The 26183-nt window shown below is 41.0% G+C and overlaps 1 protein-coding gene across 8 annotated transcripts; it reads left to right on the forward strand.

The window, feature by feature from the left end:
- The first annotated feature begins 912 nt into the window (after positions 1-912).
- On the forward strand, positions 913-25777 carry cald1b (caldesmon 1b). Of its 8 annotated transcripts, none has more exons than XR_003928317.1 (16): positions 10411-10568; positions 11052-11155; positions 15814-15942; positions 16560-16947; positions 18156-18188; positions 18306-18373; positions 18826-19051; positions 19189-19320; positions 20523-20566; positions 20735-20813; positions 20931-21062; positions 21197-21310; positions 22732-22803; positions 22896-22920; positions 24027-24063; positions 25519-25777. XR_003928317.1 is itself a non-coding variant. In XM_030052981.1 (15 exons), exons 2-15 carry the CDS (start codon positions 11082-11084, stop codon positions 25530-25532), a joined length of 1545 nt encoding a protein of 514 aa, XP_029908841.1. In that variant the 5' UTR covers positions 913-932; positions 11052-11081; the 3' UTR covers positions 25533-25732. The 8 variants fall into 8 exon arrangements, 4 of the variants coding, with proteins under 4 accessions (XP_029908841.1, XP_029908842.1, XP_029908840.1 ...); XR_003928314.1 differs by having other exon boundaries at positions 22899-22920; positions 25516-25777; XR_003928315.1 differs by having other exon boundaries at positions 22899-22920.
- The last annotated feature ends 406 nt before the right edge of the window (positions 25778-26183 follow it).

Genomic DNA, 26183 nt, shown 5'->3' on the forward strand with positions numbered 1-26183 from the left:
ATGGGACTCTGCCAGGGACAAACCCTCCTACTTAATGTAAAGGATTTGAAATAAAGGAGGAAAGTGACCAGCATGTTTTTTCATTTACATTTCTGTGGCAGTAATGACGTCATGTATCTTGGCAGATGTGAACTATATGGCATGCCATTTTATTTTATAATATTTGAGTTTAAGTAAAGAATCAAATTAGTGAATTTTATACCTTTATTTGGCTACACTATGCCAGAATTTGTTTGGGTAGGAGTCATAATGTAAAATATCTCACTCTCTTTACTCTTCTGTTTTGACAGCATCATCATTGCTGCCTTTCTGTATCACAGTTTTGCAAATACATTATGGACCACTGGTACTTGCCAATATCTTATTCAGAGAAGGGCTTTTATTTTGTAACTATGCACCATCCAGGCACATCTTTTCACCCAGTCACAATATCTGTCATTTTACATCAGTCACCAAACCTGCATTAACACCATCAGCCAAAGGCAATCATGGAACTTCAACTTGCCTGACAATTTCTGGATTCATTACACAAATAATCGGCATGCGATATGTACAGTGATGTAGTAGTGAGTAAACTATCTTCTCATGTTGGTAATGGTCATAAGCGGGACAAAAACACCAACATTGAGAAAAATTAATCATGCGTTCAGAAAAGCATTTATTTATTGGCTTTTGTTCCCTTTAAAAAGTTTATCATAAACTGAGCTATATTAGTTTGGTGTTACCTGCTTTATTAATGTGAAAAAGGTTGAAGTCAGACTTTACAGTCTCCCTACATATGTGTTAAATGGTGTATGTCCCTATCTTGACAATATTGCAGTGTTTATGCGATGAAGTAGCCCCCTCCCACCGTTCTCTGCTTATAAACCTCTTGTTCTCACTCCTTCTGCTGACTTCAAGCAAGAAGCAAGTCACCCTGGTCTGCAGGACTGGTAAGTTTTTATAGTCTGCATGATGCTTCTTTTGCTCTAGAAACTGTCAGGCATTGCAAATAAAACACAGGCTATTTTTTTCTCTTACCTGTTTGGAGGTCTTGTAGTTTTATAACAGCTGAGCAGAGTATGATTGACATTAATGAGTGTCGGTGTTATACATCAGTTTAGATCTCAGTGGGATGACATGACAAGGTAGGTGTGCAGCTCATTATTGACATATACATAAGACAATTTAAATTCCTTTGCTGCTCTGTGAAAGCATGCCAAACTCAACAAATTGGTGAAATAAAGAGCTTTCATACTGAATTGACACTTATTAGCTTCTCTTGCATCATAATTATCCATATATGAAATACTGAATGCATCTGTGACTGGCATGTAGATATTTTATTAATCCCCAAGGGGAAATAAAGTTGTCTTAGCAACACATTACACGATAGGCAGAAATATACAGTACATATCAACAGCATCATACATAGTTAATTGCAGAAGTCTTTAGCCTTTTTTATTTGACCTTTCAAGTTGAAAATTGATGATGCATCTGTGTCAAATTTGACATGTTCTTGTAAAAAATGCAGGCTGGAAAACACAATAAATCCACTTTTAAGACTTTTTTGGTAATCAGCGTAACCCATAAGCTATTTGTTTCACTGGCACATAGAGACCAGGGACATAAACCAGAGACCTAGCAGAAGTAATTTTGCATGGTGGTGAAAATATGGCTGGACAGGATGTTGAGAGGTCTCCCCTTTCTGTATGGATTTATGGTTGCATCAGTTAGACGAGGGTGCAAGGGGAATGCATCTGATGCCCTCAGACATTGTGAAGGCAGAACAACCGGGCAAGCTGACAAGTTATTCCCCTTGAGATGTGAAGGAAAGCTTTGGTTTAAACACTGAGAAAATGCCATGAACTGACACTAGAATGTTTTCTACTATAGATATTGTCCACCCATATTTTCAAATACTGTGCCTCCATGGAAATTTGGTTTGAAAGGGAACATAGGTTGTACTTGGAATGAATTTTTTGTTTCCAGTAGTGTTGTTAATATTAGTATGTCCGTAAATTTTGATTCAACGCTACAAAATCTAGCTCCTCTTACAGTTAGAAGCTTGCTAACATTTTGAGTGACTGAGTGAACTCCTTGAGAGCTGGCTGGAAAGGAGACTATGAAAGGTTTGTCTGGGTTCAGATGTAGCGTTATAAGCCAGTCTCAGTTTTGCTATGTTTCCAGACAGAGCTCACAGAAACTCCTACACACAGCACCAAGCCACACAACTCAGAAGAATATGCCCTGCACAGCTCTGAGAGGTTACAGAAAAACAGCAAATTTTTCCTTCTTTAATTATGAAGTAGCTGTATACTTAAACCCATGCATTCTGTGTAAATGAATGTCTTCAGACTCCAGAGTTTCTCTTTTTCCATCCCCTTGAGGCTCAGTGTTTGCATCTGCCCTGCCCAAGGCGATGACTTTTAGTTTCTGTAACTCATACATTAAGCAGGCGTCTGGCTGTGGAAAAGCTGTGTGCTGTGCTGGACATGCCAAGTCTGACTCTTATTCCTTAGATGGTATTGAAGATACAGACTACAACCACAGCGTGTGTGCTGATGAATAATGGCCTTGTCGCCTGGGTGGAGGCAAACGTGATTGGGTCTGTTGTTTGGGCTCTAGAGCATCTTCAGCTTATCTCACTGAAATCATCTTAATTTAGCATCATGAGGCCAAAACAACTGTGTTTTCCCCAAGTATGCAGCAAGACTCATTCTTGCACACACTGCACCGGGTGTAAAATTAATTTATAATAGATTTGGTTACAGACCCTTTTCAAACTTTCAAACACTGACGCAGTGTCACTGCTGCAAGACAGCCCACAAAGCTGAATTTAATGACTTGTTTAGTTGTCAATGAATTGTGTCCCATATTGAAACTGCATCAAATTAGTTTGATCTAAACACTGCTGTTTGTGTGGTGCCAATGACTGGAGGTTGGGAGACATCTGTCTGGTCAACAGAAGACATTTTAAACATTTTTAATGTCTCTCAATGCACAAATAAGCCTCTGTTCCTATGAAGCAGTGTGATGTCAGAGAGAAGGAGTCTGCACTGTGGTTGCACAGGTGTGACACTCTAAATGGGAGAGGAAATGGACTTCCACATGAGCAAATTACAGGAGGGGCAAAGGTTAGCATTAGTGGCTCTGACATTAATGGTGTCATTCATCAGCAATTAGTCTGCCTTCAGTCTACTTAGATTTATGGAGAAATAACATTTCTTATATTACTAATAGAAAGATAAGGAGGATATTTTGATAGTGTTGTTTCAGTGATGCACATACCCCATATTTGCTGAAATGTACAAGCTATTCCTATTTCACTGACTGATTTTTCAGCATCAGAAAAAAAACATGTTTGACCACACAAGTTTTGGTGTAATAAAATGTGGCTTCATTTCTGGCAGCTACTCACATGAAGCTCTGCCTCTCAGTCATATTAGAGATCTGCCTTCCAGCAGCATTATGGAAAACTGATTCATAACAATCACAGCGGAAATAAGTTATTCTTGGATTGCCACTTTGGATAGCAGCAGGTATTTCCTAGAGTAAACCATGCTTTTTGTCCATGGCCTTGCACCTTGCCAAGCTGGGACACTACAACTAACATTGTGTACTTCCTTAAAAGGAGGCCCAGGACACTGCCTCAGTTGATGGGATGCAGAACAGGGAGTGCACATAGCTGCATCTATTTCCATTGAGTCCCCAGCCTGAAGAGGCTTGAAGAGAAAATTGCCACTCAGGCTTGAATTTGAATTTGCATTAAAGTATTTTAGCATTAGCATCAAAAGACATTATTCATTGCATTTTTTTTCTCAGCTTTAAATTTTGAGTCAATGTCACAATCATGGACAAAATCCAGGAGACCAACAAAAGGCTCCACACATTCAATCTCTTGTAGTTAGAATTTGCAGTGAGGTCGGGTGATGATCACAGCTTGTGGGGTTTTGCTTACCAAGACAAACCTGGGCTGTGAAGCAGTGAGTAGAGAGTTGAAGGCTGCGACCACTGACTCCCACAGGATCTGGACCAAGATAACCAGAGTTCCCTGGGAGCAAGTCTTCCACACAAGGACACCCCAAACCTTTCCTCTATCAGCAAATATTTTTAATCCATGAAACACTACATGCAAATTTTCCACCAAACTGTACTCAAGAATCTTAAGGAGAAGCAGAAGGGGTCACTGCTATGCTGTTGCTTGTAAACCTTGTGGAATTTGTGTCCTGGTCAAGGGGTTTCTCACATGTGACCATGTTTGGTCATGTGGAGCAAGCAGCTGCAGTTTCTTGATTGATTGCAAACGCCTCTTTGACAACTGTTTATCTATAAGTGTGTTGAGGCACTTTCTTTATCATTTAATGAGAATGTTGTCTGATCTTTAAATATAGAAGCATGTTTGGCTGAATTATTTGAAGGCTTATATTTCCATTTCCAGTTTGGTATAGCTGATGTCATGCAAATTATAAGGAGAGCAAACTATTATGTGCAGCAGTACAATAACCTTGAATTCCTTTATTTCCACCTTTGCAAAAAAACAGTATCACTGACTGCAAGTGGGAAAGCAATTATCATGTTAGAGAAGCACTGAGTAAAGAAATAGGACACATGGAGACCATGCATTGTTTTGGAAAGTTCAAGAACAGTGGAGCTGAATATCCAAACATCCAGCTTCCTATATGTCTTTCCTCAGCCATTTCCTGATGTAATTTGTAAGGTCTTATTTGCCAAAGTACATGCAGATCATGCATCACAAACAAGCTTTCACAGAACATAATGCTTTACTCTGCCTTCCTTTGATGTCTGATTAATAAACTGGCACACACTTCCTTTATCTTGCCAGTCATTATGAAACCAGACAGTGTACAAATAGCACATGGTGTGTACGCTGTGCAGGAATTAATGGAGACACAAGAGAAGAATATGCACTGGGGAAATTGTGGGGCTTTCAGTGGAAGACTTTAAACTTGTGTTGCACACTGTGGTGTGGTCTTATGTCCTGTAGACATATTATAACCTTTAGAAAACCACTTGACAAACTCTGAGGCTAAATCCTAATTGGCTTAAACACAAAACTAAAACAAAGGGTTCAAGTATATGTGATTTGACTTGTTTTGATGGGCAGCACTGGCCCTGAAAACGTGTGCTTTTCTTGAAGGAAGCTTGAAGGAAAGTAAATTAAAAGGACTCAAATAAGAACATTTTGTTAATAAATTACACAGGCCCCTGGTAGGATGTCAGTTTGGGAATAATTGGTTCATGTGCTGTTGACTTTGGTTGAGGACGCATCCCAGCGTAAATCATACAAGAGTGAGTTCTGGTGAAGCAGTTTGATTGGACAAGAGGCATTCCATGAAGGCTGATATTCAGCGCAACATCACTCTGATATTTTACTATTCTCTATAACTTAACTTTCCAATGGCTGTGGTTTACATTGTAACAAACTTTGCACCACGACAGCAAAAAGATGGACACATTTCCAAAAACAACAAAGGATTTAAATTATGAATGGCTGAGTATTAGGGAGAGAAAAAAGTGTTATGCCCCAACTGTTATTATTGCTGTAGGTGTCATGTCTGGTATATATATTCCACTCCTACTTGTATACATATGAAAAATCATGATAGCTCAGAGGCCCAGAGGTGGAAAGGGGAGATTGTAACAGAAAAGAGTCACGTTTGTAATCCCTGCACCAGCAAATGAATGCCCATCAAAAGCCATTTTCACTGTCAAAGTGTGCTTGAGCAAGACACTGGACACAATTTTCCCCACACGTTTTCAGTCGTTTTAAACATGATCAGCCAAATGTCTGAAACATGTAGTGTTTACACTTTTGTCAGAATGTAAACACTTGCACATGTTCAACAAACCAGCGCCATTGTTTTAATTTGCATTGTTTCTTCGGACCAACAAGAAGCCCTGTTGTATCCTTGTCACTTTTGTTTTCCACGACTGACAGCCGATTTGCTCCAACTGTTCATATGAATATTCATGGGCAGAGTCTGGGAGCGTTATGGGCTGTGACTGGTCAGCTGGTGATGAATTGGCAGTGACATGAGAGCAGATTGACCAGGGAGAGGGAGAAGAGAGGGGAAGGGAGGGAGACAGATTAAGAGAAGAGGGGAGAGGACGAGAGACAGACAGAGAGACAGAGAGGGGAGGGGGGCACTGTTGCATCCTGCACCAGCTCTCTGTCCAATGAGTCGAAGCAGGCCGCATAAGGGAGCTGAAGGAAGGCGAGGAAAGGGCGACATGCCCAAAGAAACAAATCAGTTACAGATGTATGAATTAGAATCAGTCCTGTCATGTGGGAGTGATTTGTGGATTTGATTCAACCTTATGACAGGAAGGCTGGTTAGAGCAGGGGAAATCCATAACACGCTGGATGAGAAGATTACGAGAATCTCTTGCAGTTTATGTAAAGGGAGCTTTGATGGGCCGTTTCCCTGTCAAGAGAAGGGGAAGCAGACATTGGTATTGGGTCAAAATTAGAACGGAATTCCACAAGGTAAATTGCGTCTTTGTTTATCAAAGTGAAAAAAGTATGATCAATGACTTGTGAATTCTTCCATTTCCCTGGATGAATTCTTAGAGGGGAGCATTGTTGGAGACTGTGTTTGTGTCATGTGATTTTTGTCGGTGGATAGAAGGCGTGAGAACAGGAAGAAGTGATCACCAACACACCTCTACTCCAAACAAACTACCTGTCTGATGACTAGGGGTTCTGAACTGTGCATCTATACTCTGTGTCTGCATGTGCACCGACATTTTTGTACGTTAGGGCGAGGAGTGACAGCACAAAGTGGGGGTGCAGATGGGGTGGGGGGTGGGGGTAGAAAAGCAGTCGCCGCTGGCTGCCAAAATGGGAGTTCTTTAAACTTTACACATGTGGAGCTCTGTGGGCCCAGCTGGACCTGGGCCAATCCAAACAGGACTGGAGCATGACTCTGACATGTCTATGAGCTGTGAGCCTGCAGGTCAGTCTTTGTCTGCTGCTCCATACCGTCCACATACTGCCCCACCTCCAGTCTCCCAAACATAGAACAGCCTTTGTCATGCCCCGGCCCTAATTGGTCCCATATAAGAACAGCTGTAAGGGAATGATGGATAGCCGTTTGTCACGTGTGTGAGGGGAATTGGGCTTGTCCTCTTCTGAATAGAAATAGAACACAGCATTTACATGGTGAAATGTAAAGCTTTGAAATTATGTGAGAAATTTAGGTGAATTTTAAAGCCATGAAGCTGATGACGAAGCCTGTGATGATGACAGTGATGATGGCGACAACTGTCAACGATAATATAATCGTGTGCGTATTAGCAGGGCATTACGTGCCCTTGACAGGATAGCTGACTGATGTTGGCTCCCTGTTCCATATGCAGGAGGCCAGAGAGCACATAGCTGAAATACCACCTGCATCACCACTGAGAGGGACATTTTGTATGATGTTGAGGGATGTAAGGAAGGGGTGAAGGGGAGTTGTGGGGTGGTTCACATAGCTGCTTTGGAATGACAGCACCTCTGGCCACCTGCACCTGGTTGTAATGCAGCCAACATTTTTAAGTTCAGTACATGTTAATCTGATGGCCTGCACCAGAGTGGAAAACCTGTGTAAATGGAGATGAGGTTTATAGCTGTCCATGTTTACCAACCGCAACGTTTTGTGCATCATGATTCAAACATCTTCATTATATCAGTTCCAAACAGTTTCCAAAGTTGCTTTAGTATGACTTACTGTGCAAAACTCTGCTGGGAAGCCCCTGAAGCTCTCTCCTTGTCAATCTGTAATCTAACACCTGAAAAAGCCAAACAAGCATCTTGCCAAGCTTAGCCTTGCTTAGCCTTTTGTTAGTTTTCCATGTGATTTATGATTCTTGACCATAACTGTGTTTCTTAGTATCTTGTGCAGATAAATGATAAGCATCAAGCTTCCAAAGCCTGATGCCATGATCATGTGTTAGTGGATTTGTATTGTACAGATATGTATGATGATAATGATAATGGTAAGCATGGTAAGTCATTTATTCTTTGCCAATCAGAGCTGACAAATAGCTAGTAAATAGCTCACAGTTTTGGCAGTTTTTCAAACTTCTCATTCCAAGACTCTACAGATCATTACGGTTTAGACGTTAGCAATAACTACCACTTCAAACCTCTTGGAAATTTCAAAGTCTTGCCCTAACATAAGAGCTGTGGTGTGCAATAAATCTTTTCCTGCTATTTCAGGGAAGTGATGTACACAAGAGTGTCACCCTTTTCCAGGAATGCTCTGTTCTGTAAACTCTCTTGTTATGCATGTAGTTGATGCTCTAAAGTAGGAAAACAGCCCATTCTTGTGTGACTGTATATGGTATGGGCCATTTTGAAAATCAAACAGTTATACAGTTGTGTCCCATTATGATCCACTGTTCACTGTTGGTGGGCCGCTCTTAAGGTCTCACTGATAATAAACTAAGGGCTGACTCTAAAGTGGCATTCCTGCAACAGTGCATACAACCAGCATATCCTCACATGGCTGAGTGTGATCACTGCTTGTGTTCTTGTGTTTGCTCTGTTGTCACTTCTCTGTACAATAAAATGATCTCTAAAATTTGCAGTTGTGCCCATCAACATTGTCTACGTTGTCTGTAGGCTCATCTTCAGTGCCACGAACAGAAAACACCACAGTCTCACCAAAAGTTGTGCAAATGTTTGCAGCACCAACATCATCATAACACTTGTTAGCTTTTCCTTTGCTGCCTTTGGCGCAGAAGCACCCCTTAACTCGTTGTAATACAGAACACAGGCTAGCATAAGCACTGACGAGAAGCCATTGCCAGCCATTCCAGAAAAGGCTGATGAAGTGTTGGGGAAATTACACGCTGCCCTAAACCATAATCAAAAACTGTCATCATCTGGGATATGCGCAGGAAATTTGGGCTGTAAACAAAGATACACACAAGCACTTTTGATTTATTTTCATTCACTTTGTTCAACCGTAATGTCTGGAAGTGGACTGTTTTTGTTGGGTTCTCATTTTCCTTTCTCCTCTTAATGGGACAGAATTTCTAACCTTTCCGAAAATCACACTTCAAAATTGCTCAGTATTCTCGCATTGCACTGCACTGTATCTGTTGGCTGACATTTTTTGGCAAACTAGTGCTCCTTCAGATTCAGACAAGATGGTGAAAAGATGGTTGGTGGCAGCTGCTTAATGTACAACTGGCAGGCATGCCATGTATGAAAATGGATCATTTGATAAAGGAGTTTTCAGTGGCAGCGGTTTGGATTTGGCACATAAAAACATTTCACATATCAGTGCTACTCAAAACTTTTTTTTTTTTTTTTTTTTTAAGGCATGGGGATTAATTCTCTTGTTTTTTCTTATTCTTGTTTTATTCTTCAGAATTCTATGGCATTGCTCTTCAGATGTAACATTTAGCTATGTACATTTGCATAATTTTTGCTGATCATATCCAAGAACACTCTGGTCATACATCTCAGTCCAAAGTGTCCTCTGTCAGAAAGAGGTTTAAAGTTAGTGACTTGGCACAGGATGCTATGGGCTCACTGTGTTACACAACTGACCAGACCTTGGTAAATTACCCCCTGCCAGTGCTAATCCAAATACAGATTTATTATTGCTGTAATAGAGGCTTCGGACTTAGATTGATCACTGTATATGCATACTGGATTCATTGTATATTATATACTTTGGCAGTGTTATCTGAGGACCTGTAATGAATTTCACATGCACAGTTCTTTATGCCAGAAGGACACCATAGAGTTTAGACAAACCTGAACAAAACAAGAGCAGAAGTAGCAATGGGATCACTGATTATTATGATAAATGAGCAAGGGCATTTTACCTTTTTATTTCAAGTCAAGACTTATTTGTGTCTGTGCTTCATCTACATTGCAAATGAAATTATTGAGTACCTTTGGCTGCCAAGTGGATCTATAGTTCAGGGAGTGATTGAGATGACTACAACTGCATTTGGTGGCAGATTACACCCCTTGCACTGTTAAAGTAACAAACAGCAGCTCTGTAAACAAAGAGAACAGATAGAGGAGGAGGGAGAGAAAGTTAGAGGAGGAGACAGGGATACTAGGTAGATTTTGGAGGAGAGGGAAGGAAACAGCGCACTGATTTTGATGAGAGGAAAAACAGAAAAAGAAAATAGCCACATTTGACAAGAGGTACAGTACACTGTAATGAATGAAGAGTGAATCAAAGATACAAAACAAACAAACAAACAAACCAACAAACAAAAAAACACGAGAAAATAGTTTGAGTCTCAAGTACAGAGGGGGAAAGTCAGAGAGAGGCAGAGAGAAGGAGTCAGGCTGAGGAGGAGGAGGGAGACCTGAGAGAGAGAGAGAGAGAGAGAGAGAGAGAGAGAGAGAGAGAGAGAGAGAGAGAGAGAGAGAGAGAGAGAGAGAGAGCACAGAGGCAGGCTTTGCCTTTTCTGGTAGTTAAAGCTGCTGAAAGAGCAAGCAGGAATTCTTTGTGCTGCAGAAGGGCTGAGATATAAACCAGACTGTAGAAGTTGATATAGGGAGAGACAAGGGACTGCTGTCCATGGACTAAGCTTCAGCTACTCCTAAGGTATTGTAAACCAACAGGCACTTTTTTTTAACCTATGCCATCAAGCTGTCCTGTGTGGTCCCCCACCTTGATATGTTTTTACTCAGTTAGAACTCATTGTATGACTTGATTGTTTAATGTCTTTTGTCATGTTTCCCAGTCACAATAAGTGTGTCATTCTGCTATTACATAGAGTCGCAGGCTCTTAACATAATATAATCAGATTTATACCATGTTAGTGCAACCCTGCTATACTCAAACTAAAATTACACTGGTGGTATACTGTGGATACAGTTATTTATTTATTTTTTTTATTCCATAGTAAGCAAGAGACAATCCAAGCATGAGTAGTACAACTTAACTCATTCTTGATCAAGCATGCAGCGTAATACTAAAATGGATGGGTTCATGGGTCATTTAACTGATTGAGTGACTAATGCAGTCATTTGAGCTTCTGAATTTACACATTTTCACACTATCTGATATCCCTTTTGTTTATTTCAGTGAGAACGTGAGGAGAACCTTTCAGGCATCATGGATGATGATTTTGACCGTCGCATGGAGCTAAGGAGGCAGAGGAGGGAGCAAATGCGCCTTGAGGCAGAGAAGTGAGTGATTCGTTCACTCTAGGAACACACACACACACACACACACACACACACACACATAGACATACTGTATGTGTGAATGTGTGAATGCATCTGTGCATACACACAAACACACGATTCTATGCAAATGGGGACTCATGCACTCATTCAATCACCAATCCACTTCAGTGGAATGAGCTCAAAAAGGGTGCTAATGAAATAGTGCAGTGGTCGTGTTTATGTTATTCATTGCTTATATGAAGGAGAAGTCAAAGGAAGGCACTGATTCACACACACACACACACACACACACACACACACACACACACACACACACACACACCTTAAAAGGACTGGGGTCAACCTACTTGACTTTGTCTTAATTCAAAGCCTCTGTAGTCTCATCAGTGTTTGACTAACTCACTAACTGACTCATAAACAAACCTGATAAATATTGAGCGTTGGTATGATAAGTTTGATCAGCTGGGGCAAACATTCCTCCAGCTTTTTTTCAAACTACACCTCCATTTGCCATGGATACTAGGCACTAGTCACTCTCGCATGTCAGTCGGAGTCAAACAATCAACCCAAATATTTTTTTTTTCTTAAACCCAAACATCTTGTTGGTCGATAGTTCTCACAGTTAGTGCACAGTAAAACATTTAAGAGATGTTTTGGAAAGAGACTGGCAAGTCCTGGTTTTTGAGAGATCATGGACTCATGCTCAAGGATTTTCTTCTCACCTGTTTCTTTTTCCTCTTGGTCCACTCATGATCCATTACCCTTATAAGGGCTTAGGGGCAGATGCTCAGTGATGAAGGCCTGTTGTGTCTTAGGGTGCATGTGTGTGTGTGTGTGTGTGTGTCTTTCTTTCTGCCTGTTCGTATTTTTGCAAGCAGGGTTTTTACGTGTAGGTTTGTGTATGTGTGTGTGTGTGTGTGTGTGTGTGTGTGTGTGTGTGTGTGTGTGTGTGTCTTTCTGTGTGTGTGTGTGTGTGTGTGTGTGTGTGTGTGTGTGTGTGTGTGTGTGTGTGTGTGTGTGTGTGTGTGTGTGTGTGTCTGAGCATATCCACATGTAGCAGAGAGGAGCAGACAGAACTTGGATGGTTATCAGGCGATGATGGCCGAATGAGCTCCATCACCTTTTTCACTCAATAGGGAGCTGATTGTGTGTGCCGCTGTTTGATCTCTCTCTCTCTCTCTCTCTCTCTCTCTCTCTCTCCATCTCATCTGTGAACTATTACAGCACACCCCTGTAGATCATAGAGTTATTGCTGACATAATGTGTCCACTTCAGTAGTAACTGTGAGTAGAAAGTTGCAGGTTTGAATCTCCGTCAGTGATTAATTTGTGCTCATCAGCAAGGCACTGAATTTCCATCTGCTTCAGTGGATCTGCTGCCTTGGCAAAGAGCCGAAGACTGTGATCATGTTTGGCAGCGCTCTTGTGAGTGTGTGTACAAGTATGAATTCCAGGACAGGACAAGACAGGATGCCTATGACAGGACAGGGCAAGACAGGACAAGATACAAAAGGACAGGACATGATGGGACAGGATAGATCAATTCCTATGGGGAAACTATATTGTTGCAGCAGAAAAAGTAATAGGATTCAGCAGGAGGAAAAAAAAAACAACAAAAACAAATAAATCAAAAGGCAAACTGTGGAAGTAATAGAAGATGAAAAAATACTGAAACAGTAAAACCAATAAAATTGAATTTAAACAATTGCAAGGTATGTAAACATGCTTCTGTCAATTTCAACACATTTGGTAAACTGTAAAAAAATGGAAATATCGGAAAGAGTATTAACAGTTATAGAATAGGAGAACTGATGAAAAACAGCGGGGACACTTAACTAAAACATTAAAAAAAAAAAAAAGCTAATAAACTAAGTAAAACTGGCGATTTCCCCTCGACAACTATGTCATATTGTGCTTGTCAGTGCCATTAAAGCTGACATACATAACTTACTGTTTCTATAAAGTCATAAAGTGACTGATTTTGCAAGAGATAAGGTTTGAAAGTAATGCAGACTTCACAGTAAAATAACAAGAACAGCAAATCTGTAAGACAATCTAAACTGTCTTACTGTGTTATTAGCCACCCACAGCAGTCAGCTGCTGCTTAATTACTCAACCAGTTAAAACAAACACCAAGCAGCTGGATGATTAGACAGTGGATTAACATCAGAAGAGGTGGCAGTTTATCTTTGAGAACTTCTTGATGTTATAACTTTGGATTTCAGCACAATGCAGATGGGTCTTCTCATGGCAGCCAAGTGCCCTCATCCCAAATGTGTGAGAACATCTGCTGGCCTCAACACTGATCAAAGACAATCATTAACTGGAACTGATGGTCTCAGATTACAACCTCTCAACAGGCAATGAGAACCAATTTGTCCGTCTTTAGAGTTCAGAATGATGATTGAAAACATGCCTCGAATGGTAAAAATATGTACAGTTGGAGGATGTTGATATAAAAGTGTCACTCCCACTGCAATCCAAATTCATTAACTTGTCTTTTTTTTGTATGGAGAAGAGATGTTTTCAGCAGATTTTTAACACATGGGCATTGGATTCATTGTTGACTTACCATATTATGTCTGACTGGCATCCCTTATGCATCTAATTCAGCTTCACCGCAGTGTAGTATGATGCAAGATGTAAGAGTTGAGGGAGAGATTTGGCCTTGACTAGACTGGTTTGTACTGGTCAGTGAGTCAAGGTGTCCAACCAGTCAATCAAAAACTATGTTATTTTCTCTCAGTTCAAAAGTCCAGTGTTGTGTGCCTCTGTATCATATCAGCTTCTCCTCAGGCTCTCAGTCAAAAGGGCGTTCCCGGCAATTTTCTCACAGTCTTGCAGCTCGCCCTGCCAGTCCTGCCAACCCGACCTGCCCTGCCCCTCTGAGCCTCTTGCCATCATAGAGACTCTCCACTCTGCTCTGCAGCCCAAGGAAATGCTGCAGACACTGGAATGTTTTGACTGCCTTTTTTTTTTAAATTTCAGAGCTTGATATTCTGCTCCTCATTTTTTAGACTCTTGACAATTTGATTGCAGTATTTAGTGGTCTTTTTCTTTGTCTCTCTCCCCCTTACTCTCTCTCTAGCAGCACTCATCATCTTTCCCTCCATTTGATATATTTCATCTCACTCTGTTAGGCCGTCTGCAATTGAAATAGTCCATAACAATTCTGACAGCGCTCTTACAGTAGGCCTCCAACTTTGGATGGAGTAATATCTAATTGAATTATTTCCTCAGTGATTTCTCTTGGTGACCTGTGCCATTTGGAGAAGCCTTGCCTCAGGATTTGTTGGATTTCCGCCTCGTTTGGGTCTTTGTTTCTCTTTTAGAGAAAGAAAAAAGGATTCTTCTGGTTTCCATCCACCTCTTTCTCCCGCAACATCTGTAAATCATTGTGTTGAGGATTCAGGAAGAGCAGGGGGAAATAATACCGGTGCTCTATCAATGGGCCATTTCAAGCTCTCTCCCTGCCTCATAAAGCCTGGTAATGGTTGGAGAGATACAGTGTGGCATGCTTCACAGTCAGGCTGTGGATGTATTCACACAGGGAGGAAGGTCAGTGGCAGGATGTGAGGGAGATTGGGAAGATGGAAGGACAGGAGGCCAAAGAAATAGAAGAGGGTGATTTTAGAACAGTCTCTGCTATATCTCATCTCTGTTATACTTTAAATTAATTTATGTTGTATTCTGTCTAGGTGACCCTGGGGCTTCAACCTACGCTCTTTTTTATTGCGTGTATGCAAAGATGTGTGTCTCTGTATTTTAGTACAACTTTCCACCTTGGTGGACAATAAAGTTTTATTCTATTCTATTCTATTCAATTCAATTCAATTCAATTCAATTCAATTCAATTCAATTCTATTCTATTCTATATGCTGCTATATCACTCAGCTTTTCTGGTCTTAGGAGTATACTTGTGTGCACTGCAGAAAGCTTTTTTTGATTGAATGTGACATTTGGATCTCAGTCCTATGACGAGTGTATATTTATGTGCATCATTAGGTTGATTTCTCTCTGTTGTGGCCTCTCCCATCCCACTCATGTCTCTGGAGGCCATGTGGCTCATGTGGATCAGGATATTGGATTTATACTGTATCTTTTAATCCTTAGACTCACAGGATAATACACACTTTTATACCTGAGGTGAATCTAATTGGTCTAGTTTAACACATTTTTTGTGTATCCAGCTCGATGATAATATAGACAAGCAAGTAATTTATCTCTAAGAGTCAACATTACAGCTCTTTAGATTAATGCTGTGCTGCAGATGTCAAGGTCTTTCTTTAATTTCTCAAGGTCTTTGAACATCGTGAAACAAAGGATTCCACTTTACAACATTCAGTGAAAAATAGGAGATTTTAAAATACCCCCTCACCAGTCACTGAATGTCAGCCAAGTTGTAATTGGTATTATAAATTCATTTTTTTAAAAAATGACATCAATCAATATTTTTCAAAAACACAAGTGATTATACCTTTACTATTATGTGAAGGTCTCAGTTAACATACCCACATTGCGATTTTAGCTTTGTATGAGTGGGCACCATTAATTTCAGTTGGTGCATACCTGTTTTTGAAATGAAATACATCAGTTAGTTATGGCCCTTGCATTGACTGACATGCAATTTAAATATGTGAGTCTGTGGTAATGTTTCAGGATGGGAGGGGTCACCAACGATGATGATGATGAGGAGGCTCGGGAGCGGAGGAGACGTGCCAGGGAGGAGAGAAAGAAGATGAGGGAGCAGGAGGAGTCTGGTGGCACTGATACCATCAGTACTAACAGGTATGTTCTATGTATATATATGTATATATATATATATATATATATATATATATATATATAATGAAATAAATACAAAAATAAAGATAATACAATCAACATAAGAATATCTAATGCACACAATAAAACAAAACAAAAAAAGGAAAACAATACCAAAACAATGCAAATAGACAAAGAAACAAATACCCCATACCAGGGCAACATACTCTAGGACAGGGCTAGGTAATATAGACAAAATTACACATCTTGATAACTGGGACCAAATACCGTGATATTGACAATGGTGCGTTTGCAAAAACTTCTACACAATGAGATTTTGATAGATAATCATCAGCAATGCATACAAAATACAAATGCAAAGTAGGTGAAGGCAAACAGAGAACAAAACAGAGCAGTCAGCTAGGGTCAGAAAAATTACACTTCACTGCAGTGCAGCCTTCAAAACCAGGAAAAGAACAACACCTACATCACCATGACACCACACCATCCATCAGTGATTCCCACTGGGAATCACGAGGTGAGCAATTCAACTGGAATTGCATTTTGCTGAATAGACTGGGATTGGACAAAAAATAGTCTTATGTTGCCATCATGAATGTTCAGATTTTATGTACTTTCAGTGTTACAGAGTCTACCACTAGTACCGAAGGTGCAGACGATGACCAGGCCTTGCTGGATCGCCTGGCCAAGAGGGAGGAGCGCAGACAGAGGAGGATGAAGGAGGCCATGGAGAGACAGAAGGAGCTTGACCCCACCATCACCATCACCACCACCAATGGCACAGATGCTGCCCTGGAGGAGCAGTCATCCTCTCGCATGAGCAGACACCGAGTCACAGAAGAAGACGAGGAGAAGAAGGAAGAGACACCGGCCAAGGAGGAGGTGACGACCGACGAATCTGATTTCAGGAGGAGAGAGGAAGAAGAGAAGGAGGAGGAGAGGGTAGAGCCTCCAAAAGTGGAAGAGCCTGCAGCTGCTCCTGAACCAGAAGCTGTGCTTAAGAGGGAGGTAAGGTGTTATTTAATCAGAGTTGAGAGAATAGGAATTTCTTTTTTAGCTGATATTAACCAAAATTGACACAAAAAATCAAACAAAAAAAATCAAATGCAACTTATCTTATAGGAGGAGATTCAGGAGAAGACTGTAGCATCAGACCTAGAAGTAGAGCAGTCAGATTTAGGGAAGAAAGATGTTGAAGAAGAAGCTGCTCCCGATGCTGACAAAGAAGAAGAACGAAAGAGGAAAGAAGAGGAGGAAAAACAGCAAAAGGAGATGGAAGAAAAGCTGAGACAAGAGGAAGAGGAACGGCAAAAAAGGGAAAAGGAAGAAAAGATCAAGAGAGAGGAAGAGGAAAGGAAGCAAAAAGAGCTGGAAGAAAGGCTGGGTAAAGAGGAGGAAGAGAGAAAGAAAAAGGAAATGGAAGAAAGGCTAAAAAAAGAGGAAGAGGAAAAGCAGAAAAGGGAGATGGAGGAAAAGAGAAAGAAAGAAGAAGGGGAGAAACAGCAAAGGGAAATGGAGGAAAAGAAGAAGAAAGAAGAGGAAGAAAAGCAGAGGAAGAAAGAGCTGGATGAGAAGAAGAAGAAAGAAGAGGAAGAAGAAAAGCGAAAAAAGGAGATGGAAGAAAAGAAGAAGAAGGAGGAGGAGGAAAAACGGAAAAGAGAGATGGAGGAAAAGAAGAAGAAAGAGGAGGAGGAAAAACAGAAAAGAGAGATGGAGGAAAAAAGAAAGAAAGAAGAGGCGGATAAGCTAAAAAAGAAAGAGCTGGCGGAAAAGAAGAAGGCAGAAGAGGTATCAGTGTAACATTTAGGGCTTTTCACCAGTCGGCACTTTAAAATCCTGGACAACTCAAATGTCCCCACTTGATACACAATACAACCTGGAACAGAGCTCCTTAATCCATAACTTTAAGTGACACTGACGGGGCCACATTTGATTTATCCAGGCTTTGTTCTTGTCTTGCAGTTATTTGCACTGCCATTACACTTTGCGGTGTGTGTAGAGGCGTGTGTGTGCTTGCTTATCAGATGGATAAAGGAGGTGGCTGCACTGAGGATGCCACACTGCTGTCACAGTATGACGTGCCTTCAGCATACAGCTGCACTGCATTCACTGCCAGGCCTCAGATAACACCACTGCATTGTTGCATTATATGTTTTCACTGAAACAGTTTTTCGTTATTATTAATTTACCTCCATTTGTCTGTCTTCTGTGCAAAGGAGAAGCCAAAACGACTTGGTTTTAGGGAAAAGGTAAAATAAAAGTTGAATGTAATTGGGAAAAAGGAAAGCATGTTGTTCTTTTCCAATATCCAGTACTTGAACATGCCATTATGATATGTCTAACATGTTTTTTTTTTCCTCTGCAAGAATGAGCCAGCCAAACAGAATGGAGCTCTCATTGAGAACAAACTTAAGAAACCAGAGAAGACCTTGAGGTAAAGCCCGCCAGACGCTTCATTCCAATATGACAGTGTTTAAAGTTTTGAACTCGCATTTTTCAAACACTACTCTCTTGTTTTCTCTGCACACGTGTATTTGTCAGTACTTAAAGAGAAATTCCACTCAACTTATAAAACATGGTATCTCCAATTTTAGTGGTATCAACTTGTTAAGTTGTTGACAATGAATGAGACTCTCTGAGTTAAAATGTCTTTAACAATGGAAGGAGCCTCATTCAGTAGCAGCTATCATCTAAAAATACAACCTTATTCCCAGAAAATCCTCCCTCGGTGCCCTCTTAGTCAACTTTTTCATCATTTTCCATTCATTCCAAATTGTCTATTTAATATATTGTGTATAATTGTATAAAATCAATATATATATAATGAAAATATCAGTGTTACATATATGTACATCTACTCTTGCATGTTTGCCACCCCCCTCCCAGCGCTGAAGAAGTGGAGCGACAGGAGGCAGAGCGTAAGCTGCAGGAGTTGAAGCGTCGGCGAAATGATGCAGAAAGCGAGGAGATTGAGAAGATGAAGCTGAAGCAGCAGGATGCCGAGGCAGAGCTGGAGGAGCTGAAGAAGAAGAGAGAGGAGAGGAGGAAGATCCTGGAGGAGGAGGAGAGACAGAAGAAGCAGGAGCTTGCAGACAAGAAAGCCAAGGAGCAGGTTAGTTTGGAGCAAGCTAGAAGCAAACATAGGCTGCCAGTTAAATTTGTGGCTGTTGAAATTTGGCATCCTACCATGTCAGGATGGGGTGTAGAACATGATTTGATTTGGCTTCACTGGTGATTTGTTTGTAACAGGAGGAAAGGAAGAAGATGAGGGAGGAGATAGAGAAGAGGAGGGCAGAAGCTGCAGAGAAGAAAAAACAAAAGGAAGAAGAGTCTGCTGATGCAAAGCCCTCCTTCACTGTCAGCTCCAAAGGCTCCTCAAAGGTGAGCTGTGGGACACTGGCTGTCAAAGGGGGGTCCAGGGGCCCCCAGGGGTCTTTGAGGGTGTCCCAGTGCATAATGAAAGCTATTGCAGTTTCACAAGAAATTCATTTACTGTGTATTATTCTAAATTGAGAATTTATAAGACCATTTTACATTTTGGCAGTTTTCCATGTCGTGCACAGTGTCAGCAGTATGCACCTCAACACTAAATATTTAGTAGCAGAAATCATCCTATATGGACTCCCAGGACAAAATCAAATTGGTGTCCATAGTCATATGTGCATCAATTTGGGGGTGAAAATGAAAACAAAATGAAAAAGTTTGAGATGACCTGATATCCGGGACTGAACCATACAAAAAAATTCAAACAGATAGCACTGCTACCAGTCTTGCTTTGTGCATGATGACATTATAAAGGTAAAAAAAAAAAAAAAAAGCAACAAAAACAAAAAAGCATGTGTTAGCTCTCACATGTGGCTTGATATCATGACATTTCACTTTTTTTCTTTAACCTCACTGGTAACCATTAGTATCTATTGTCTCATTGAAATTTAAGTTTAAGAAACTGCAAGAGCAACACAGCTACTGCCCTTTCCCTGTATGGGCTGCATGCTCTGTGGCCTAATATGATGGCTTGTTTTGCTGTTCCCATTTCATTTTCTGTTTTTAATTCCTCTGATATGAGCCATATATTGTTAGATGACAAGAATTAGAAAAAAAAAACTAATGTGATGTTTTTGGGTCTACACTACACTCAAATATGGCTGTTTTTGAACAAGAGTGGGTAATTTTCTTGTCGGGGTATTTTTGGAAGAATGTTGGGAATTGAGTACACGTGTGTGCGCATGCACAAATGTGCAACACTGTGTGTATGTGTCCACTGTGTGTATGTGTCCATCGAACCCTGTGTGTGCGCGCATGGGTATAATTCATTATGAATAGCAGCCTGGGTTCTCAAGAGCTGACCAGGCTGTGTGTATCCTGGATCACTGACAACCTAAGTCTCCAGCTCAACCACTGAGGCACCAGCCAGCACAGCGTTCGGTACAGAGAGACCTTCCAAGGGACAGACTGCTCTGGCTCTCAATGGGGTCGTCTTGGAGACCGGAGGAGTGCCAGGACAACTTGACCGACTAAGAATTTATTTGTGCATGTCACTGACAGAACTGGTTCATAACTTCAAACCATGCTGTTTTGTACAGATTGGGGAGAAGGCAGAATTCCTGAACAAGTCAGCCCAGAAAAGGTGAGCAGCTGTCAGAGGGTTTTACAGTGTAGTGCTTCATATGCAAACAGTTGAAATGAGTGAAGCCTCTTCAACATGTTGTTTGGCTCAACCAATTTTCTGTGGATACATGACAACAAAAGTAAATAAATAAATAAATACACCACCATATGTTATTCATCCATACAGCAGTACAGCCAGAACGTCACATACTCCAATTGTCTCCAAGATAGGCAACAGACTGGAACAGTACACTTCAGCCTTACAGGTGAGACACAACAGCTCCATTCACAGTCCTCAGTCAGAAATGCACAGTGCTGCTTTTTGGATCCATGCAAATAAAGGCCTATTGTCCACAAAATCCATGTAATCTCTATTTAAAAAGGGAAGCAAAGAAGTCAAGTCCCCCAAGTCTCCTGTGCCGGATATTCCCTCTGGAGGCACGCGCAGCATCAAGAGCATGTGGGAGAAGGGCAACATCGGCAGCCCTTCTGAAAGCCCAGCCACCTCAAATAAGGTGAGAGAGAGGGGGAGACAGAGAGAGAGAGAGAGAGAGAGAGAGAGAGAGAGAGAGAGAGGGAGAGGGAGAGGGAGGGAGGGAGGGAGAGAGGGAGAGAGATTGATACATATTTGAGATGTCATTTTTCTCAGGATGCTGCTGGTATCAAAGTAGGCGTGGCTGGACGTGTCAACAGTTGGATGGCAAAACCCGCAGAGGCCGACAAGACGGCACCGGCAGCAGCACCAGCACCGGAAAAACCAGCTGTAAGGCGTGATAAAATGAGCTCTTGCACACACACTCACACACAAACATAACTGTACAGTAGACACTGGAGTAACTTCAACAGAGTAATCCCTTGATATTCTATCCATGCTAATCTGCTCATTTGCACATCACTGTCCTAAGTCCTTTGTTGGCTGCAAAGAAACCATTTCATCTGAGCTCCAAAGCTGAACAATGTGACCATCCACTTGGTAGTCTAGTGACACCACATGGACAACTCCTGTACCAGCATTTCAAAACACAAGCTTATTCTTCTGCCACGCTGTGAGTGTAAATCAATATCAGGTATGAAACACCCTTTGTATGAGTATGTATTTACCAAGGCCCAAACTCCTGGGAAATCTCACAAAAGTACAAAACTTTGGCCTTCTGTTATGCACTATAGCCTCTTTGCAGCAGTTCTGTGTGAGGTGGCTGGATGCCAACATGTTTCTTTGCACAGCCAATTCTGCGCCACTTTGGCTTCAATAGTTATTTCAAGATAATCTTACAGGTCATACATTAACTAGATAATACTAAACAAAACTCCCAAGGTTGCTAAACTTATTTGACTCTCTCCATGCCCAAAAGGAGAAACATTTCTGCCTCACTGTGACTCCATATTTGACCATTACAGCACAGCTCCCCTTTGAGGTCTCCTTCAGCCAAGGATAAAAGGTCATAGTCACTCAATATTCATGACAAGCACTAGCATTATTCCCACAGCACTGACGAACAATTTAAAAAAAAAAAAAAATACATAGTAAACTAGAAATTGTGTGCATTAAGTATCATTAGATATAGAGCTATTTGGAACAGAAGGTCACTGGTAATGGTGTGTATGGTGGACACTGTGTCCTTTTCTTTAAGTAGGACACCAGCTGCTGCTCTTGCCACGTCTTGTAAAGACATTATGTCCGCATGCAGAGGCATTGCTGGATGACGTGTGACATTGTCCTAACGCAAAATTTATGAGCTAGATATCTTTAGTGTCAAACGTCTTGGCCAGAGGAACATTCATAACCTTGCTGTTACTTATGCAGCAATACTTCCCCCCTATGGGAGGAAGTTGTACAACAGCTACATGGGAGAAAATGCATGCAGCTGAACCTGTGCATTAAAGTACATTCTCGGTCTTTTGTATGTTTGCTATTTTTGTTTAACTATTCTCTGCTTCTTTTCTAGCTTTGCAATTTCCCCTTTTCTGAGAACTTCTCTTCAACTTTTCTTCCTTTGGAGCTTTCCATCCTCTTCTTTTCTCACTCTTCACATCGGAAAAGGTACTGAATACTTTCCTTAAAGTATTCAGTAGCGTAGCCCGTATGTATGGTAAAAGTTATGGTTATAGTTATTCATTTCACAAGGCTGTTTGGATCATGCGGTGTAATTCAAATGCAGATTCACAGTTTTTGATTTGTCTCAGGAGGTGAAACCAGGTGATGTTGGCAACAAGCGTGGCCTATGGGAAACCAAGAAGAGCTCTGCGCCTACCAAGGTAACATACATATACACACACACACATCAACATGGGGAGGAGGGACCATGTTTGAGGGTTAATAGTGACCTGTGTTTGTTTGTTTCATTCAGTAGACCTAATGGATGGATGAAAGAGGTAACTTGTGGATGTGTGGATTAGCTCAATGCACGTTCCACCTGGCACCATGTGTGATCTTTGTGGTGGTGACACTGTTTGAATCAATCACACACTCTTGCACCAGACATGCTGTGTGTCATGGTTGGGTGGGGAGAGTGGGGGAGGGGGGTGGGGTCAAGTTAATTTCTCTTTCAGTTCAGCCAATTCGAAAACCAAAGATGAGTCAAATCTGAATTTTTTTGTGATTTTTTTTTCTGAAAGTATAGTGATGATCTCATGTCAAAAAAGGGCTGTATTGTCAATTTCAAGTAAAAACCTTTTGATGAGTTGCCTGAATTGAAATAGAATAGTACACACACACACGCACACACACACACACACACACACACACACACACACACACACACACACACACACACACACACACAGATGGCGACGGATGGGTGTGATTTTCTATTTTACCCTATCTCCCACCAAATCACTCTCCATGGTCTCTCTCACACACCTACTGTGATGTATATTGAGAGTGTGTTATCATCATTTCACTATTCCATAAATAGTGTTGTGGAATCTGTTTTTAATGCAGCGACTCTGATGTGATTGTTCAATTGGACCAGTTTTATTCCTTTGTCTTTGATGGAAAAGATCTATATGTTCTTATAGGATGTTTTGGCTACACTGCACAGCATTTTGGTTTCAAGACTATTTGACGGTTGTATTAGAGTGAGGATATTATGGTCAGATGTACAGTACAGTGCATGTAGTTACACTTGGATTGTGTGTGTGTGATGTCTTTGATGCAGGATTTTTTCTGCTTTCTCTTGTGTGGGATGGCTTTTATATAAATACATCTGGTGTGAATGTTGTAGTATTCATTCATCTTTAAAGGAACCAGCAGAGGCATTTTCCTGGCATTCTGCATATGTGTTATACTCACCCACACCACACTGCTCCTCCCTCTGCCACCCCTCATTGGATGAAGCTCAACAATTGTCAGCTGATTACATCATGCAACATTAAACACATCGAAGCAGTGTTTCCATTATTGGCTAATACATTTTCTCTTTTCTTTGTTGCTTCTTGTTATTTTTTTTCCTCCTTTGCCCCTTCCTTCCTTTATACAGGTGACATTTGGGGGCAAGAGAAATTTTGTCACTAATGGTAAGTTTGTTTATTGACTATGAATCTGCACTTGCTACTTGTTAGACCAGCATTAGCCCTAATCCATCCTACATGGACAGGTTAACCCCTTGAACTCGGACTTTCCCTTAAACTTCCCTGTAATTGGCTTCACTGTTTGAAATAATTCAACCCAAGATGCCATTGTTTTATGGTTGCTGCATTACATCCAGTAAAAAATATCCAGATATTGCATCATCTTATACACATTTCCATGCAATTCAGCTACACATATTTGGTATCTCTGGAAAACTTTTGGATTTCCACTAGTAATTAATATAAAGTTTTGTGGCTTTTAACAAAGCTCGGTTGCACAGCACACATTTGTAATGACAAAGCCACCAGTTGGACCAACAGGGTTTAAGAGGTTTAAGAGAAGAGTCTATGTCCTCAGAGTGAGGCAGCAGGCACTGACTGATTTATAATTCCCCATGGGGCCATAACTGCGACACCCCACCAACCTCCATTTGTGCCAGGATAGCCGCCCCCTCTAAATCATATGTGCTGCCCAAGATATTTGGGCATGGGTTCAGCTCCATCGCATTGTGGTCTATATTTAAAAAACCCTTGCCATGACCTTGTTTCCCGGTATAAAGAACCTTCCAGACTCCTGGGATAGCTGTCATGTCTTTGCACTGCGTGGTTCACCCCTGTGCCACCTGGGCCGTCCAATGCCATGCAGAGTGTCGGCAAGCTGTTAAACATGCCACAGTGCAGCTGCTTGATTGTCACATTACGACTGACTGCTAGGGAGGATTACTAACCATTTAAGCAGCAAAACAGTGCGACTCGCCAGGCTTATTCACTCAATGATAATAATAAAGGCCTACAACGTTTCCCCAAAGCCTGCTGGACGTGTTTGGCTAACTTTCTGCATTACACTGGTTGTACCAATGAACATGTAACGTTAACTTGCTGGTGTTGCGATATCAAAATAGCAGATGATACGGTTCTTCCTTAAATGTCCATGTCAAAAGTTGTATTTCTCTTGACATCGAGCCCCCGCAGCTTGAGCCAGAGCTTGAACAATGAGAATGGAAAAGCACTTGTCGGGTATCAGCTTCGACTCTAAATAGTGATCCTCATTTGTAACCTCACCAGTTCTTCATCAGAAATAGACCCCTGAGGAATGAAGTAAAGGGCAAATGACAGAGTTACAGCTTTCAGCCATTCAGACTAGTGTCACGGCTTAGACTGCAGGGTATGTGTCAACAGAGGTAGCACCGGGTCTGATGTATAGGCACATACACCCACACACACAAACCTACACACACACACCAAACACACAAATACGCACCCGCACCTTAACATCCCTGAGATTAATTGCTGTTAACGGATAATAAACTTTGATTAGCTATGCATTGTTAACAGTAACTAGGACTGATGTATGGACTAATACATCTTTATGTTTCTGTCTCTCTCTCTCTCTTTCAGCAGGCGCAAGACCTTAACCACTGACATCCCCCTGAAAAAAAAAAAAAGCCTTACTCGACCAAAAGCATGACTGCTGCAGTGTGTGTATTCGTTCCCCTATAATCTCCCTGTTTCTCGCACAAGGTTCACACCAGAGTGAGCAAAGGACAAGGGACCAGGAGTCACATTTAAAAAAAAAAAACAAAAAAACAAAACAAAGGCTGCAATCTTCCGATTTGAGCTGAAAACCATAAAGACTTCTATATTTTTGTAACTAACGTTTGTGGAGTCCTATAATTTAGCTATGTCTGTGTTGTGACAATATCCATGATATTTTGTCATTTATCGTCAACAATATTAAAAAACAACAACAGTTTTTTTCTGTCAGACTTGACTTGTTTCTTTCCACAAAGAAAGAAACTTAATGCAGATGACAAACTTTAGAAACAAAGTGTAAAGCAGGGAAAGTGTAACTTAAGCCATATCTTGAAATAAGGTTACTCAGTTTAGTTTCTTAATCTGAAATTCTACAGAAAGAATTATATAATATTTCAGACAGCCATCATGATCCTATTCTACTATACACAATAACTTGCTTTCAGGACATGCACCAATTGTTATATCTTAAATTGATGTTTATTATACTGACATGTCTACCCTTTTTGTGATGTACTGGGGCTTTGACATTG

Source organism: Myripristis murdjan, chromosome 6 (assembly GCF_902150065.1).
Source record: "Myripristis murdjan chromosome 6, fMyrMur1.1, whole genome shotgun sequence".
Classification (NCBI taxonomy): Eukaryota; Metazoa; Chordata; class Actinopteri; order Holocentriformes; family Holocentridae; genus Myripristis; species Myripristis murdjan.

Excerpts from the sequence above, each read along its gene's own strand:
- cald1b (XM_030052981.1), top strand. The coding sequence starts at position 11,082 with ATGGATGATGATTTTGACCGTCGCATGGAGCTAAGGAGGCAGAGGAGG. Across the intron at positions 15,943-16,559 it reads GATACCATCAGTACTAACAG|TGTTACAGAGTCTACCACTA; the intron begins GTATGTTCTATG and ends ATGTACTTTCAG. Across the intron at positions 20,814-20,930 it reads AGTACACTTCAGCCTTACAG|GGAAGCAAAGAAGTCAAGTC; the intron begins GTGAGACACAAC and ends CTATTTAAAAAG.